The 16,860-nt window shown below is 47.7% G+C and overlaps 1 protein-coding gene across 1 annotated transcript; it reads right to left on the bottom strand.

Moving 5' to 3' along the window:
- Window positions 1–6,860: 6,860 nt before the first annotated feature.
- cfap91 (cilia and flagella associated protein 91) lies at window positions 6,861–15,207 on the bottom strand. Its single transcript, XM_018744062.2, has 17 exons — window positions 14,938–15,207; window positions 14,765–14,841; window positions 14,022–14,179; window positions 13,729–13,815; window positions 13,562–13,618; window positions 13,094–13,275; window positions 12,518–12,695; window positions 12,151–12,308; window positions 11,542–11,724; window positions 11,300–11,433; window positions 11,049–11,156; window positions 10,727–10,798; window positions 10,393–10,539; window positions 10,071–10,292; window positions 9,342–9,490; window positions 9,032–9,123; window positions 6,861–7,188 (listed from the first exon to the last, which is right to left on the bottom strand). The coding sequence occupies exons 1-17, from the start codon at window positions 15,026–15,028 to the stop codon at window positions 7,007–7,009; spliced, it is 2,277 nt and encodes a 758-aa protein (XP_018599578.2). The 5' UTR covers window positions 15,029–15,207; the 3' UTR covers window positions 6,861–7,006.
- Window positions 15,208–16,860: the final 1,653 nt, after the last annotated feature.

Raw genomic sequence — 16,860 nt, 5'->3', positions numbered from 1 at the left:
CAAGAACGACTCCTGGTTTGCACAAACGCCGCTAGCCGCCTCACAGATCAGGTGGAGCAGTTGACACGACTCCTCAGTCACGGTGGGCGGGGCGCCGATCCGACCAGTTCGCAAACGCATGATGATTGGCGGACATGTCTTTTTGATCGTCTTTATGCTTCCTCGGGTCCTCGCGCGGAGCCCACGAGCCCTGTGCAGACCAATGGGATCAGCGCTACTGAGCAGCTGTCCGTTCCCTTCCAGGAGGCTTTGCAAGGTAGCAGAGGTGAGAACCAGAATTACACAGAATACTCAATCCCCAGTCCAGCCTCTCTGTTCCCAGGGCCCTACTTTCCTGAGTCACCCCCTAGCCCAGACAGAAAGACAGAGAGACAGTTCTTCCCCAGCACCAAGAGTTTTCAGGTGCCCTACAGCCCTGTGGACAGTGAGCCGGCTCAAGCACGCAACCTTGTCGGCTGTGCAGGGCTCGAAGAACAGTGCGTCAGACAGGGAATAATACGACTCAGTAACGGGCGTTTGACAGAGGAGGAAAGGAGGCGCCGTTTTCTGCAACGCTTGTGCTTTTATTGTGGAGCTGCGGATCACGTTCAGGTTTCCTGTCCAGTGCGGCCACCCCGTGGATCCCAACGGACCGACTTACTGGTGAGTGATGTATCTCTCCATACCTCCCTGTTGACAGTACCAGTTACAGTATCCTGGGGTTTCCAGCAGCAGCAGACGAAAGCTATGGTAGACAGTGGCGCTGCAGGGAATTTCATGGATCATGATATGGCCGCGTCCTGGGGCTTGCCCTGTGCCCGATGCCCCAAACCCTTGGCTGTTAAAGCTATTGATGGCGCTCCAATCGGGTCGGGGCGTGTAGAGCAGCGCACAGAGCCCGTTACTATGCAGGTAGGGCCACTCCATAAGGAACAGATATGGTTCTATCTGATTAAGTCCCCTGATAACCCCATTATTTTGGGATATCCATGGTTATGCACCCATGACCCTATTATCTCTTGGAGTGAGGGGAAACTGCTGTCTTGGGGACGGCAGTGTCCCGAACACCTGGAGACGTCTTGTAACTCCACATCCATAGAGAGCCCTAATGCAGATCTGCCCCTGCAGCTTCCAAGGGAATATGCAGATCTAGTGGCGGTGTTTAGCAAACACAAGGCTGCAGAACTGCCTCCTCATAGACCTTGGGATTGTGCTATAGATCTTTTTTCGGGCACTACACCCCCTAGGGGGCGGGTATACCCTCTTTCTCAACCTGAACATCAGGCAATGGAGGCTTATATAACGGAGGCACTAGAAGCCGGATTCATCCGGCCGTCTACCTCTCCAGCTTCCGCTGGCTTTTTCTTTGTTGAGAAAAAGGACGGAGGTTTGCGCCCCTGTATTGATTATCGGGGGCTAAATGCCATTACTGTGAAGTACCCGCACCCCTTGCCTCTTATCACGTCAGCCCTCGAACAGGTTTCTGGTGCTACCATCTTTACGAAACTGGACCTTAGGAGCGCATATAACCTGATTCGCGTTAGGGAAGGGGATGAGTGGAAGACCGCTTTTAGCACCGCCCTCGGCCATTATGAGTACCTGGTCATGCCTTTTGGCCTGGCGAATGCACCTTCCGTATTCCAGGCTTTTGTTAATGAAGTACTCAGAGAGCTAATTAATCGCTCAGTATTAGTGTATTTGGATGATATCCTGATCTTTTCTCGGTCCCGTGAGGAGCATATTGGACATGTCAGGGAGGTGTTGCAAAAGCTGGCAGCACATAAGCTGTACGTGAAAGGGGAGAAGTGCCAGTTCCATGTGCACTCTGTGGATTTCCTGGGGTACATCCTAACACCCAACGGGGTCACGATGGATCCACAGAAGGTCTCGGCAGTTCTGTCATGGCCCCAGCCAAAGACAGTAAAGGACCTGCAACGGTTCCTAGGTTTTGCGAATTTCTATAGGCGCTTCATAAGGAACTTCAGTTCCGTTGCAGCCCCGTTGACTGCCCTGTTAAAAGGAGCCCCTAGGCGCCTGACCTGGACTCCTGAGGCGAGTCAGGCCTTTGAAGACCTAAAGAAGCGTTTTACTTCTGCCCCAATCCTGAAGCACCCTGATCCCAAACTGCCCTTTATTGTGGAAGTTGATGCTTCTGAGGCCGGGGTAGGGGCAGTGCTCTCACAGCGCCAGGGAAGTCCCCTGAAGCTCTATCCATGTGCGTATTTCTCACACAAGATGTCGCCTACTGAACAGAATTATGATGTAGGAAACAGGGAGCTCTTAGCCATAAAGATGGCCTTGGAAGAGTGGAGACATTGGTTAGAGGGGGCTACGCACCCATTCTTAGTGTTAACTGATCACCGGAACCTGGAGTATCTGCAGAAGGCAAAGAGGCTCAATTCCAGACAGGCGCGGTGGGCCATGTTTTTCACCAGGTTCCGTTTCACGGTGACCTATCGTCCTGGCTCCAAGAACGGCAAGGCCGATGCCCTGTCCCGTTTGTTCGAGGTATCGCCTCAGCTCTCCCCGCCAGACACCATCTTGTCCCCGACGCAGTTTGTGGCTCCTATCCGTTGGGCTTTATTGGACGACATCCAAGCAGCCCAACGTCAAGAACCCGGTCCCAACGAGCAGCCCCAAGACAAAGAATACGTCCCGTCCACTGTTCGGTCCGAGCTCCTACACTGGGCCCATGATGGTCCAAGTACAGGACACCCAGGGGTCAACCGAACCTTGAAGCTTCTCGCTGAACGCTTCTGGTGGCCATCCATGAAACAGGACGTACGAGACTTCGTCCTTGCCTGCACCATATGTGCCCAGGCCAAGGTCCCACGACAGCTGCCAGCAGGGCTTTTAGAGCCACTCCCGATTCCTAACCGTCCATGGTCCCATATAGCGGTGGACTTCCTTACTGATCTTCCGTGTTCTGATGGAAACACCACCATATTGGTCGTCATAGATCGCTTTTCCAAGGCCTGTCGATTGATTCCTCTGAAAGGTCTACCTACAGCCCTGGAGACCGCGGAACTGCTGTTCCAACATGTCTTCCGGCTGTATGGCCTGCCAGAGGATGTCGTCTCGGACAGGGGACCCCAGTTCACCTCAAGGGTCTGGAAGGCCTTCTTTGCCCGCTTAGGAGTCTCAGTCAGCCTCTCCTCTGGTTATCATCCACAGTCTAATGGGCAAGTGGAACGCCTCAACCAGGAGGTTGGACGTTACCTGCGGAGTTACTGTGCTCAGAATCAAGCGGATTGGAGCAGATACCTCCCCTGGGCAGAGTACGCCCAGAACTCCCTGGTCCATTCGTCCACCAACTTAACTCCTTTCCAGTGTGTGCTCGGTTACCAGCCTCCGCTGTTCCCGTGGACAATGGAGACCAGTGGGTTGCCAGCTGTGGACGACTGGTACAAGAGGAGTGAGTCGGTGTGGGAATCCGCACATGTCCGTCTCCAGGAGGTGGTATCCAACCAAAAGGAGAAGGCCGACAAAAGGCGTAGGACTGTATTGTACCAGCCAGGGCAGAGAGTATGGTTGTCCACCCAGGATCTCAAACTGCATTTGCCCTCGAGGAAGCTTGCCCCCCGTTTCATCGGCCCCTTCAAGATCCTGAAGAGGATCAACCCGGTTTCTTACCGTCTTCAGTTGCCCTCACATTATCGTATCTGTCCCACGTTTCATGTTTCGCGCCTCAAGCCCCATTGTGTTTCCGCCCTGCAGAGCCCAGCAGTCTCTCCACCTCCACCGTTGGATGTGGATGGTTCTCCTGCCTACTCCGTCAGGGCCCTCCTGGACTCCAAACGGAGACGGGGTACGCTGTACTATCTGGTCGACTGGGAGGGCTATGGGCCGGAGGAGCAGTCTTGGGTACCAGCACGGGACATCTTGGACCCAGCTCTTATTGAGGACTTCCATGAGTGTCATCCAGATCGGCCTGCTCCGCGACGGCGGGGGCGACCGCCTACCCGCCAGCGTTCTGCGGCTGGAGCCGCCCCTGGAGGGGGGGGTACTGTCACATCCCACGGGGTCACTGCCCCTCCTGGTCAGAGGCGGCGCCACTCAGTGCCGCTAGCTAACGCTTACCTATCACCTCACAGTCTCGTAGGACATGGAGGTATAAAAGGAGCCAGCGGAGCAGAACTAGTCGCGGATTCTTAATCAGCAGTTCTCTTGTGCTTCGTTGGCGATTGGTAGTATCTTATTCCCTCAGTTTGTTTCCTAGGTGTGCATGTTCCAGTCCCGAGTGCCCGTCCCGTCAGTTCCTGCCTCTTGTTCTTCAGTCCTGGTCCATCGTTCCTGTCCGGTATTTCGTCACGTCTCAGGGTTGCGGTCAGACTCACAGATTAGCGTTTCACTGTTCACCGTAGTTCCAACACCGTGTGTGTTTCCTGGTCTCGTGTTTCGTGTTTCACTTCCACCGAGTGTCTTACAATACTCACCGTACACGTCTAACCTCACACTGCACGTGAAGTCATTATATATTTCGTCTGTGTTTGGACGTAATAGCAACGCGCGTCCGTGTCGGACTCCCGTCCGGACGCTACACCACCACCTTTCTCCAAGTCTAAGGACTGTACTTTAAAGGCTGGATTGAATTGTTAGGCTCTGTGTATATTCTGTTTGTCCCTGTAATGTTCTCAACTGTATGATTGATATCCAGGTACTGTTAAATTCTGTCCAAAGTGTCAGAGTCAAAATTCTGCTTTTGATTGGGTTTTATTTCAGTAATTCCTCTTGAAAAGGCTGCCTCGTTAAATTAAATTAAAGTGCATCATGTCTGAACAGTGTTGTTACCATGATGTATATCCATCAGACAGACATCTGTGTAAGGTGTTCAGATGTCCCATAACTTGTCATGGGATGTCCCAGATATGCCTTTGATGAATGGCAAAATTAAAATATTAACAGTCTGCTTTAAGGGAAGATGACTGATCTCTTCACTTTGTACACTGTCCACATGCTACCTTAGCTTGGGAGAAGTCAAGCTGATGGACACCAGAGCCAGAATGGAAACTCCTCTACAAAGACTCCTGTCATCTACACAAACTTTCGAGGAAAACCAATAATCCTGAATCTTATGGTCCTGAAACAACTTTGTTCCTATTGACAGAATTGAACCACATGGCACTGAAAAAACAAGGCTTAACATCTTTTTATAGCTAGCAGAGATTGTATAATTAATGTTAATGTGCACTTACGATGCCTAATGGTTTTGCCGTTTACTGTGCTGCACTGCATGTTAATATGCATTCAAAGGCCACTTTATTAGATACACCTAGCTAGAACCAGGTCGGATTACCTTTTGCAATGATATCAGCAACAAGGTGTTCAAGACATTCCATAGCATTCTTGGTACATACTGGCTTGACAATTTCACACAGATTCAGCAGGTTTTTGGTAGTGCATTTATTCTGCTACCATCACATCCTACTGTATCCTAAAATTGCTGTTGGCTTAAGAGGTGGGGACTCTGCAGACCACTCTCTTAAAATATAGGCACTATCATCTTTGTGGAACTGTCCAAAGATGGTGTGTGCTTTGTTTCAACTGTGTACTCGTGTAACTGGCTTCTTTCTCAGCAACTTTCTTCTTTCTTTGTGGCATTCAATCAATACTCGCTTGGTACTAAAAAAACTAAAGTGTTCCAAGAAAACATTCCCCATACATCACACCACCACCACCAGTCTGCATGGTTGATAGCAAGGAGGATGAGTCCACACACACACACACACACACATTTTCTGAACCACTTGTCCCATTCAGGGTCACGGGGAGCCAGAGCCTAACCCGGCAACACAGGGCATAAGGCTGGAGGGGGAGGGGACACACCAAGGACAGGACACCAGTCTGTCGCAAGGAACCCCAAGCGGGACTCAAACCCCAGACCCACCGGAGAGCAGAACCTGGACCAACCCACTGCGCCATCGCGCCCCCCTTGATGAGTCCATGGATTCTTAATTTTTATTCCAGTTTCTGACCTTGCCATCATCAAGTTGAAGCAGAAACAAACTTCAGTTTGACAGACCGAGTAACATTTTTCCACTCTTCATTCATTCGATTTTAGTGACTGCATGTCCACTGGAACCTCATCTTTCTGTTCTGAGCTGAAAAGATGAACCCTACATAGGTTAGAGTAGCGAAACTATCTGTTTCAAGGTTTGACAAGTTGTGTATTCTGAATTATCTTTCCTCACATGGCAGTTGTACTGGGTTGTTATTTTTGCACTTTTGGCCTTCCTGTTAGCTTTAACAAGTCTGGCCATTCTCCTCCAACTCCTCTTATTAGTGAGACTTTCTCACACACAAGACTTCCACTTTCTGGATTTTAATTTATCCCTCACTCCATTCTCTGTAAACCCTTGACACTGTAGTGTGAAAAAAATCCCAGGAGGGTGACTGTTTCTGATATACTGAAACCAGTACCGCTGGCACAAATAACTATGCCATTTTCAAAGTCACTTAGGTCATGTCTCGTCTATTCCAACGTTCATTCAAATGGTAACTGGAACTCTAGACCCTATCTGTATACTTTATATACTGAATTACAATCACATGGCTTTCTAACTGTGGAGGTGAGCTGTATGTTTAAGTGATCAGGAGTATCTAATGAAGTAACCAGTGAACATATGTGTTTGCTGCTTTCTCTGGTTGTACATGAACTCAAATTAACATTACTGAATCTGTCTTTCTCTTGTTTTATCTTTGTCTACAGAAAAACCTTTGTGCTCATGAATGCTTAGTGGCAAGTCACTGCCTATTAAACCAGTACACTTCTTTAGGCTCACAATGTCTTTTGAGTTACTGACAAGAAACTTTATTCATTAAAATTCCTGATTACAATAATTACATGAGGTATATACCGATTTATGAAACTTGTACATTTCCATGAAAATACCCTTCATTATAGCCAAAATGTGCATCTCCCTTACAACAGCATCTCTTCCTCTTGCTCTTGCTCAACAATATCGCTTACCCTTTGCTGTAATTTTGAAAATGAATTGTTTGAATGCCTAGCACGCACAGCAATAGGTCACTTCTTGTCTTCCTGCTCAAGCCCTGGGGGTGTATCAGAGTCAGCGACTCCCATACGAGAGATCATGTCCTCCAAGTGCCAGGAGGCAACTCCAGTAGAAGGTGAGGCAGGACGTGTCCCCGACTCCCCATGAACGATGAACTGAGCAGCCTGAAGGTGCCTGCGTTGACTCTGTCGCACTGTCCAGAGAGGGAATGAAAACTTTCAGACTCCAGTCAAACTGTTGCACATGATGCACATTATGTGTATTCCTGTGACAGAGCACTGTTGGTACCTGCCTCGGTCTGATACCAGCATTTCATGGCAGGTTGCCACTTGCCCCACTCCAGGTTCAACGGTTTAGGAAAATTGGCAAGTATTCAAAACATAACTGTTAAATGGGATGGGCCTAATACCATGATGAGGTATTCCTCAAGTAGGGGGTGCGGTGGCGCAGTGGGTTGGACCGCAGTCCTGCTCTCGGGTGGGTCTGGGGTTCGAGTCCCACTAGGGGTGCCTTGTGGCGGACTGGCGTCCCGTCCTGGGTGTGTCCCGTCCTGAGTGTGTCCCCTCCCCCTCCAGCCTTACGCCCGGTGTTGCCGGGTTAGGCTCCGGTTCCCCGTGACCCCGTATGGGATGAGCGGTTCCGAAAATGTGTGTGTGTGTGTATTCCTCAAGCCAGGAGAAAGGCAGTTTGGTTTATTAACTGAGTCAGCCTCACCAAATTAATGTCCACAAGGCTGTCTGCTTGTAATTCTTTTGACATTCACTCTACTGGAAAGCCTTCTGTCTTATGACACCTGGGCACCAAAGAAGACCGTAAGCTGCTCAACATCAAAGATTTTCAGGAATTTCACAATCACGCTGTTTTTTTACTCAGGGGCGCGGTGGCGCAGTGGGTTGGACTGGGTCCTGCTCTCCAGTGGGTCCGAGCTCCGGAGACATTGGGCGCAAGGCTGAAGGGGTGGGGGGGCACACCTTGGACAGGACATCAGTCCATCGCAGGACCACAACTAGCTACCCAGGCACACAGCCGGGCAAAGGCACTGGAGCAATCGCAGGGCAAGTGTCATGCTGTCACACCGGAAGGAAGCCATCGGACCCAAGTGTGGAGCGTCAGGGTTCAAAAGGAGAATTCAAAAATCGTAGTCACAAAACAATCCAAGGGTCACCGATGTACAAACGTAACCAGAGGGACAATCCGAAAGCTATAATCCATGAGATAAGCAGGAGATCGTGGAAACCATGGGGTCGAGAGAAGGAAGGGAAAGGAGACAGGAGAACAGGGTTGGGGATGGGTGGAAGAGGAAAGGTAGGTACTCAGGACACACTAGAGCAATGATCAAGGCTGAACAAGGTTCCACATGTGAGTGTGCTCCAGACCTCCCTTTTATACGGTCGTCCCCTGATCTGCCGCAGGTGATCCTCGTTGTGCTCAGGAGGGCATGACAGCAAGCGCCTTGCTCAAGGGCACCACAGCCAGAGGCAGGGATTGAACCAGCAACCTTTGGAGCCAAAGGCAGCCGTTCTGACCATGATGCCACAAGTCGCCCCAACTTAACTTTATGTACTGTAATTCATTTTTTTTTTCCCAATATCAACATATCACTTTCTCATGTAAAAGGTAAAAATATACTTCACTCTGACTCCCAGTTCAACCTGTTTTCTTATGATCTCGGTGACCTTTTGACTGAAATGGTTTACAAATCAACATCCTGCTTAAGGAGCAAGACAGCGGCTTTCACAATGCAAGTGTGCCAAGATTAAGCACTGGATGTGTTTTGGATGATGCGATTGCACTTTTCCTATTTCCATTACCTCCTGAGACAGCTGAGTTAAATACAAGCAGATAGTTTCCTTGGCTTCAAACTAATGATACAAAGAGCATGGCCAAAGGATTGCAGCAATGCCAACGAACTGTCACAACATTGTAGGATGCACTTTTAGCAAGACTAATTCATGCTAATAATATTACTGTTTTTTTTTTTTTTTTTTGTACAGGTGAAGCACTTTCAGTTGCCAGTTGTCCGGGTCAAAACCTACCTCTCTCCCTGATGGTGGCCTTCTGCACTTCAGGAATCAGGAAACTGTATACCAGCTCAGCAACAATCTCTTCCGACTGCAGCCTGGTGCGGCTGAAAACAAGAAATGCAACTCACAAATATACAATTACAGTTACAGTTACATATCAACATGCTGTTACAATTGACTACAAAGAGTGTGGTACACAGCATGTCATTCATCATGATACAACCACCATTGCACTAAGAGAAAGTTGAAAGTTGACATAGTGCTGAAATCAAACCCAAATCAAAGTGACACAGGAAAACCATATTCCGATAGGTTCACATACGTCTCCTCCATAGCATAGGCAATGTTGTTGATCTCCTGAGCCATCTTATGTATCTCCTCTCTGGCCTGATTATCAGCAGTCTGCTCTATGGTTCCCAGGATGATGTCCTCCAGGTACAAGTCCACAGTCTCCTGGTGCACTTGGACCACCTGCAATACAGCACATCAAGAGAGGATTAAAATACATAAAATAGCACTGGAAAAGCGCGTTAGGTTTTCATAGATATTGTAGGCCATGCTGACTTGGGGAATCAAGGGTGACTGCTATTCAACAGACTGTACAATCAATCCTGTCATAATTTAGAAGATGTTCAAAGCAAACAAACAGAAAGGGGCAGAAAAATCTCCCACGGTTGTGTAACTACATTTACATTTATATTTAGTCGTTTAGCAGAGACTTTCCTCCAAAGCGACTACTTCCAATGAACTCTATGTAGTGTTATCAGCCCACACACCTTATTCACCGCAGTGACTTACACAGCTAGATACACTACTTACAATGGGTCACTCATCCATACATCAGTGCAACACACTCTCTTTCACTCACACACTATGAGTGAACCTGAACAGCATGTCTCTGGACTTATAATCTTATACACCTTATATACGAACTAATGAAAAACACAATGTATAATGTGACTGCAGTATGAAGGTGTTTGGAATGAAACACTGTGTAGGGTCTAAATGACGGAACACCAGAAAAACAGACAGGGACAGACGTAGGGAAAACCTGTTTGAAGATCTCGTCCTCCTCACGGCGGCGTCTCTCCTCGACCTGCCTTCGGCCACTCTCCTCAGCTTCTCGCCGACGACGATCCCTCTCTGCCAGCAGTTCCAGTGCATGGAGCCGCTGTTCCTCCTGCAGACGCACCAGTTCCTTGGACAAGAAGTCCAGCATGTCCGACAGAATGCCGCCCGACACGCCTGACAGCAGCCCCTCTTCCATTGATGCCTGGAACATGGAGACGTCAGTAAGTTTCCCCAGGACCATGCCAGGAGCCTATGTGAGCAGCATGGTAGAAAGTATCATAGCCTATCTGCTTCTCTATCACCTTTTGCTGCTGCAGCTCCCTCTGCTTCTGCAGGGTCAGAGTGAGCTGGCGGTCAGCTCTCTGCTGCTCCTGCTCCTCATGCTGCAGGGCATGGGTGGTGCGCAGCTCCTGGATCAGCTCCAGGCGCTTCTCCTTTCCCTCGAACATCTGAGAAACACAAACACACCCGCAGGTGCACAGACACAGAGCCGCACAGAAACACCGGTGAATGAAACACCATCTGGTGTAACGGTCACTGAACTTCATGCTCGACTGCAGGAGTCATGTACTGTACCTGCGTGAACGAATGACCATGTTCTGCACCCAAAACCAACCATCCCCTTCGAAAACTCACCATATTCTGAACCGCTCTCCCTCTCAGCAGTTTTTGCAGGAAAATGACTGCCAGCTCCTTCTCTTCATCTCCCTGAGGGTGCAGAAGACGAGCGGAACCAAAGTGACAAAAAGGAACAGCAAGCGCGTGTCAAGACACACAGCATGAAGGTCCCTTGACAAAGGTCACATATTAATGTGTAATATTTCAAGAATCCTTAGCTGCTCACCTAAAGGTTATACAGTATGTCGGAATTTCTCTGTTTTCCAACGGGTGTCACTGAGGTTAGGGTTACATATGCATGACATGTTTTAGGATTTTTGTTGAATGAAGGGTATTTTACCTCAGGGCAGACTGCCACGACGGGAGTTGGGGGGCGAGAAACTGCCTTCTCCGTCCTGTAGAGGAACCGCAGTGGTCTCTCAGTCTTCTCCTTCTTCACCTTCAGTGCCTGAATGGAAGCAACCAGCCATCACCATGGTGACTGCAACCTTGTACTCACTGGCCTCTTTCAGACCTCCATCTTCGCAGTTTCACATCTGCGGCAGGACCCATCAGCAGTGTGGAAACGCATAAGGCATCAACAATGCGCACCTCATACGTTTTGGTCAGCTCCATTTTGTGGCGGGCAGCGCGCGTGACAAAGCCTTTGCTGGCCATCGCCTTCGGAGAAGAAATGCGGGGCTGTGTGACTGAGGCAGGCAGGCTGGCTTCCAGCTCCAGGATGGCTGTAGAAGAAAGTTTAGGGGTGACTGTGCAAGGAATCTACTGAGGATGGGGGACGACCACTAACCCAGGAAATACTCTATGTTTCATGTGAAAAAACAGTGGCCAACCTTGGTAGCTCCCCAGGAAGCGACTGTTGACCGCACTGCCCTTTGAGTTGGGATCGGGGAGCAGCCCAAGGTGGGAGGGCGGGGCGTATACTTGTGACGCGTAGTCAGAGTAGTCCTTGACAATGTCACGCCGCTCCAATTTTCCCTCCACGTTCCTCCTCTTGGCTATCAGCTTTCTGATAGCTAAGCCAAAAGCAGGTAAACCCGGTGACTCAGAGCTCCTTATCAATAAAGATGTAGTAGGATAAATAGGAGACGAGTGACCAAAGGTTCAAACACAAACTACAAGAGTATGAAATAAATATATTTATATAGATGAGTAAATAATTATATAAATGGGTAGATAATTGCAATTAGCTTAACACTGTAAGCTGCTTTGGAGAAAAGCATTAGCTAAGTCAGTAAATGTATATGTGTACAAAATACAACAAATAAGCAATCTTTAGTGATAGCAACCCCAGATTTCTTAATGTTTCTTTTGTTCAACTTCAGAAACCTGCAGGAATTCTGCTTGGGCCGCACTGACCACCCGGGCGTTGCGGGGAGTAACGGAAGCAAGGAGAGGAACGGTGATGAGACGACGGGGAATTTCACAGGCCCAACACTCACAGGACGCATAGTCATTACGTATCTTCTTGATCCTGGCCTCTGTATCCTGCTGTCGCTGGGAGAAGAACAATTCCAGACGCTTCTGTGTGGCCTCGTGCTGTCTCTTCTCCCGCTGTTGAAGGAGCCTCATCAGGAGGGCCAGTCGCATCTCTTGCAGTCTGGGGTAGTTGAGGTACATTTGAGAAAAAGGAGGTGCTGCTGGAACCACCACACATGGGCCAAACGCTCACCAGCAAAGTGAAAAATACATACAGAAACAGTAGGAATGAAACTAAATACCATTCATGTAACGAGCAACAAACCCATAACGCCACCAACACTAGGCATCACTTACTCCTCCCCCCCGTATCAGAGGAAACCCGCTTACTTCTGTATCTCATTTGCGCGGAAGGCCCACTCCTTCCTCTCCATCTCCTCCATCATCCTCCTCCTTTTATCCGACTGAGAGATGTCATGAAGAGGCGGGAGTGTGGTCTCCCAGGCCCTTTTCATTCTCGCCCTCTCGATCATTTCCACCTCTGCCAGCCCCACAGGGAGACCACGGCCTAAGAGTCAAACACAGGGAGAAACCTGTCAGTCTGGCTTTCCACGCTGTCCCAACAAATGCTTCCCTTCCTCTCATAATAACTGACGAGCATTTAACATTCAACACTTTCATTTATGAAATACCAGTTATAGCACTGCATGGCCAAAGCTTGTGCTGTTAGAGACTCATTCACAGGGAACAAACAGGGTAAAATGAGAAAACACAAAAGCACCAAGCTTTGACTGTTATTATAGTCAGTGTGACGTTTTGCTGTCCCAGCTGGGTCTCTCGATGAGTGACATGACGTGTCTCTACTGCACCAGTGTGAGCAGGTGAGGAACATCAGAGTGAGACACTGAGAAGAAAGTGTGAGCGGGTGAAACACTCCTTCGGACAGGGTCAGGAACCTGCACGCACCCCATGTCAGTGTAGCCAGTGTCAGTAGCTCTGGAGCAGATCCGGGCCGTATTACATAATCAGGAGTGTAGGGATCGGTCTGCGCTTCGCTCTCCCGATAGTCGGTTTGCACCCCCACTGTCTGCTGGAACGGAGTCTGGGGATGTTCCAGAGTTTTGTCGGAGGAAGAATAGGCATTCCCTCTGTAGCGGGAGAGACGGGACTCTGTCATGTGTCACCACATGATCACGATCTTTTAACTACAAGTCTGGCCTGCTAGGCGGTGTAGGAGAGGTGAGGGAGCGGGATTTGGGTCCAAGGATCCTGCTTGACATTCCAGGAGGGCAATGAGTTTAATTTTATAACTAAAATAATGCTTCAGACAGTAAAATATTAGCATTTAAAATAGTTTTCAATAAAAGTTTGTGCTAAGATGAAAAATAATGCGAGTTTAGGGCTCCAGGCGCATATCCGTAAAGGATAACTCACTTCGGCAGAGTAAACACCACATCTGCTGGGATCTGTGAGGAGAATGGAACCAGGGGACTAATTGGGGGGAGAGAAAGGAAAATGAAAAATTGTAAAACAGAAATGAAAAAAATTAATGCTCATATTAAAAACATACAGCACATACAGCAACAATACAGCTTTCCTACCGTTTGAAGTACTTCCATCTGTCCTGCCCTGCAATCTTGCAATTATCCTGGGCACCGATTTGGATGCAATGGACCGCTGGATTGATGCTGTAGGACAATAAAACAGAAGAGCAATAGTGGGGGGTCCCAACACTAATGGCACTAATATGGTAACGTGGAGCAAAAAACGCACAGTAATTATGGCGAGACGACGTGCGGTGAGGTGAAGTGTCACATACTGGAGAACATGTGCACTACAAATGAAAATGAGGAGGACAAGGAATGTCTGTGTGGATACGCTGTAGGAGGCAGACCCCACGAGCTGCTGCAGCGCGGCCTTCCGCTCCTCCGCGCGGCCCCTCCAGCGCCGCTCGACCCACGCGGGCACAGGGTCATTGGCATCCACACGCAGGGTGTAGTGCGGGTAGTGGGGCAGGTTGCTGAACATGTTCTCATACTCGGGAACCTTTTTCTGAACACAGTCAGCACATAAACTTACGTGTTTAGCACATACATTAAATCGGAGAGGAAATAATACAAACACAGATGCAGCCTAATATAAATATGACAATTGTTAAATAATTCAACCCAGTGGCGTAAACAGCTTAAGTACTAGGGGGACAAAAATATTACCAACAGTGAGAGCTGTTTAATGTTGGTGACAATTCTAGGGGACACCTGGAGTGGACTCATAAAATTACAGTAGTAGTTACTTTACTTAATCTAAGGGAGGTGCGGGGTGGTGGTGGTAGAGCAATGTCCTTTCGGGGAAAAACCTGTTCACCAGCCCATGGTACATACACACACTGGGGGACAAATTAGGATTGTTTGGACCTCTTTACACCTTGGATTTAACCACTTTTTTTTTCTTTTCCTAAGTGGAGAATATGTGAACAGGGATGGTGATGAGGAAGGACATATTACGCTCTTTTTTTCTGTGCAATTAACATAGGCGACATCTTTTTAACAACAATAAAGCAGTAGCCATGGCTTGAATTTCAGCAAATAAAAGTGATGAAATTATGAAGATTATTTGAAAAGCATCTGATTTACTAACCAGCCGGTGCAGAGAGGAATAAGCTTTCAGGCTGGTCCTCGTGTGATCCCTTTCCCCAGACAAAGTGTACACGGGATCTGTTCACAAAAAAGTGACACTGACTGTTCATAATAAATGAGCATATACAGAAATACGGTGTGGAAATTTTGCACAACGCAATTCAACACGCTTACCGTAGAGATAGTCGTGTGTCCTCTGCTTTCTGTACCCTTTGAAACCGCGTCCTTTTCGCAGATGGACAATGCGAGTCTGGGACTCACTCATCTTTGAAACAAAAACGGTGTCAACAATAAGAAGAAGTACTATTAGAACAGAAAACCCTTTAGCGGGAGTGCCAAAAACACTAAATCTCTTCTGCACTACTTTCTGCTGTGGATTGACTATTTATAAGTGTGAGCAAAAATAGACTCTTTATTCCCTGTATTGACCGTGTGCCGTCAACGCGCGGCCATTTTTTTCGGTTACTATAGAGATTGTAAATATTCGGAAAAAGGCGCTTTTGTTTTCCGCCACCAGGGGGCAGCGTGTCCGCTCGAGTCGAAGGCGTGTGTATGAGGTGCGGTATTTGCGTGACACGCTTTGCATCCCTCGCCAAGGGGTTTAATTCTCTCCGTTTGGTGAATTCCAGTTGTGAGGTAATCGAATTAGCGTTATTTTTCTGGTAAAAAAGTAACGGGTTTAGAGACGAAACATTGCTGATGTAATGCACTCGTTGTATTTTCTCTGAGATGTACGTCGCTTTGGCCTGGGGCGTCTGCTGAGCAGTATACATCATACATCATGTGTCGCCTAAAAATAATGTAAAATCCCACAGACATTTTTTATGCATGACAATGACAGCACTAACATATTTTAATAATTCTCAGAAGAAATATTATTTCTAGATTTTTTTTTTTTTCATGTTATACTTTCATAATAATAAGCAATTATTATATTAAGCGTTTTTCCAGCGCCGGTCACTGGGCTTCGGAATGTGAGACAAGGCATCCTCCTGCACACTGTTATGGTATAAAGAAATTAAGTTTCTAGGGGCACTTTCTATGTCACCCTACACACGACATCGTGGACACCCTGCTCATAAGGCGCGGTGTCTCGTCACACACTTAGACACGAGATACTCTCTTCAGCTCAGAGTGACATTATTAATTAAGGCTTTATTTATGCTAACGGGAGGGTATTCATGCTGCTATATATATTTTTTTAATCGATATTTGAATCAGTGTTATGTCTGATTTGTTGCTTTATTCTGATGTTCATTTGTTGTTGTCATTTTTAAATGCAGATATTGCTTTCTGTGGCCCAGTACATGATCCTGCTGCACCACCTTACTTCGCACATCATCTCTCTTCAGTTGACTCCAACCCTCTCTGCTGCCTGTTCATCCGCTTGTTAACGCGTTTGTTTCGTTTTCTGCCCATTTCTCTTGCTAACGTTTCTTTTTCTACGTATTTATACTGTATGTTTGCGTTATTTTACATGTGTATTGATGTAAATACATCTTGCATGTGTGTGTGTGTATGCATGTTGTACACGAGATGCTCTGCAACCAGAGTGAATTTCTTTCTGGGATTAATTAAATTTCATTCATTCATTCATTCATTCATTCATTATTGTTAAGCAGTGAGTAACATTATAAAGTGTCAGACAAGACTTTCATTTACGTTTTTAATCTTTTGCATTTTCTTTAAAAGTTGTTGCTTTGCCTTTTTGTTGCTTATTGTCTCTTGTTACCATATAGAAGAGTATAATAATATTATTACAGTAAAATGCTTGCACGCCGGGTTACAGCAATTATACACACACACACACACTGTCTGAACTGCTTGTCCCATACAGGGTCACGGGGAACCGGAGCCCAACCCGGCAACACAGGGCGTAAGGCCAGAGGGGGAGGGGACACACCCAGGACGGGACGCCAGTCCATCGCAAGGCACCCCAAGCGGGACTCGAACCCCAGACCCACTGGAGAGCAGGACCCGGACCAACCCACTGCATAATTATATATGTATATTATGTATATGTCTAGAATGTCTATTACATGTAATAAATAGTTTGCTAATCAAGTTCTTCACCTGGATGTTTCCTACTTGTTACTG

Source organism: Scleropages formosus, chromosome 12 (genome assembly GCF_900964775.1).
Source record: "Scleropages formosus chromosome 12, fSclFor1.1, whole genome shotgun sequence".
NCBI classification, from domain to species: Eukaryota; Metazoa; Chordata; class Actinopteri; order Osteoglossiformes; family Osteoglossidae; genus Scleropages; species Scleropages formosus.
The sequence above is the reverse complement of the archived record's forward strand: the minus strand, read 5'-3'. Positions and strand labels throughout refer to the sequence as shown.

What these genes read in the sequence shown, in the direction of transcription:
- cfap91 (XM_018744062.2), bottom strand. Translation starts at nt 15,028, where the DNA reads ATGAGTGAGTCCCAGACTCGCATTGTCCATCTGCGAAAAGGACGCGGT. An exon ending in TCGTGGCAGTCTGCCCTGAG is followed by an intron (nt 10,799 to 11,048) that starts GTAAAATACCCT and finishes CTGCACCCTCAG; the next exon opens with GGAGATGAAGAGAAGGAGCT. An exon ending in GGAGAGCGGTTCAGAATATG is followed by an intron (nt 10,540 to 10,726) that starts GTGAGTTTTCGA and finishes TGTGTTTCTCAG; the next exon opens with ATGTTCGAGGGAAAGGAGAA.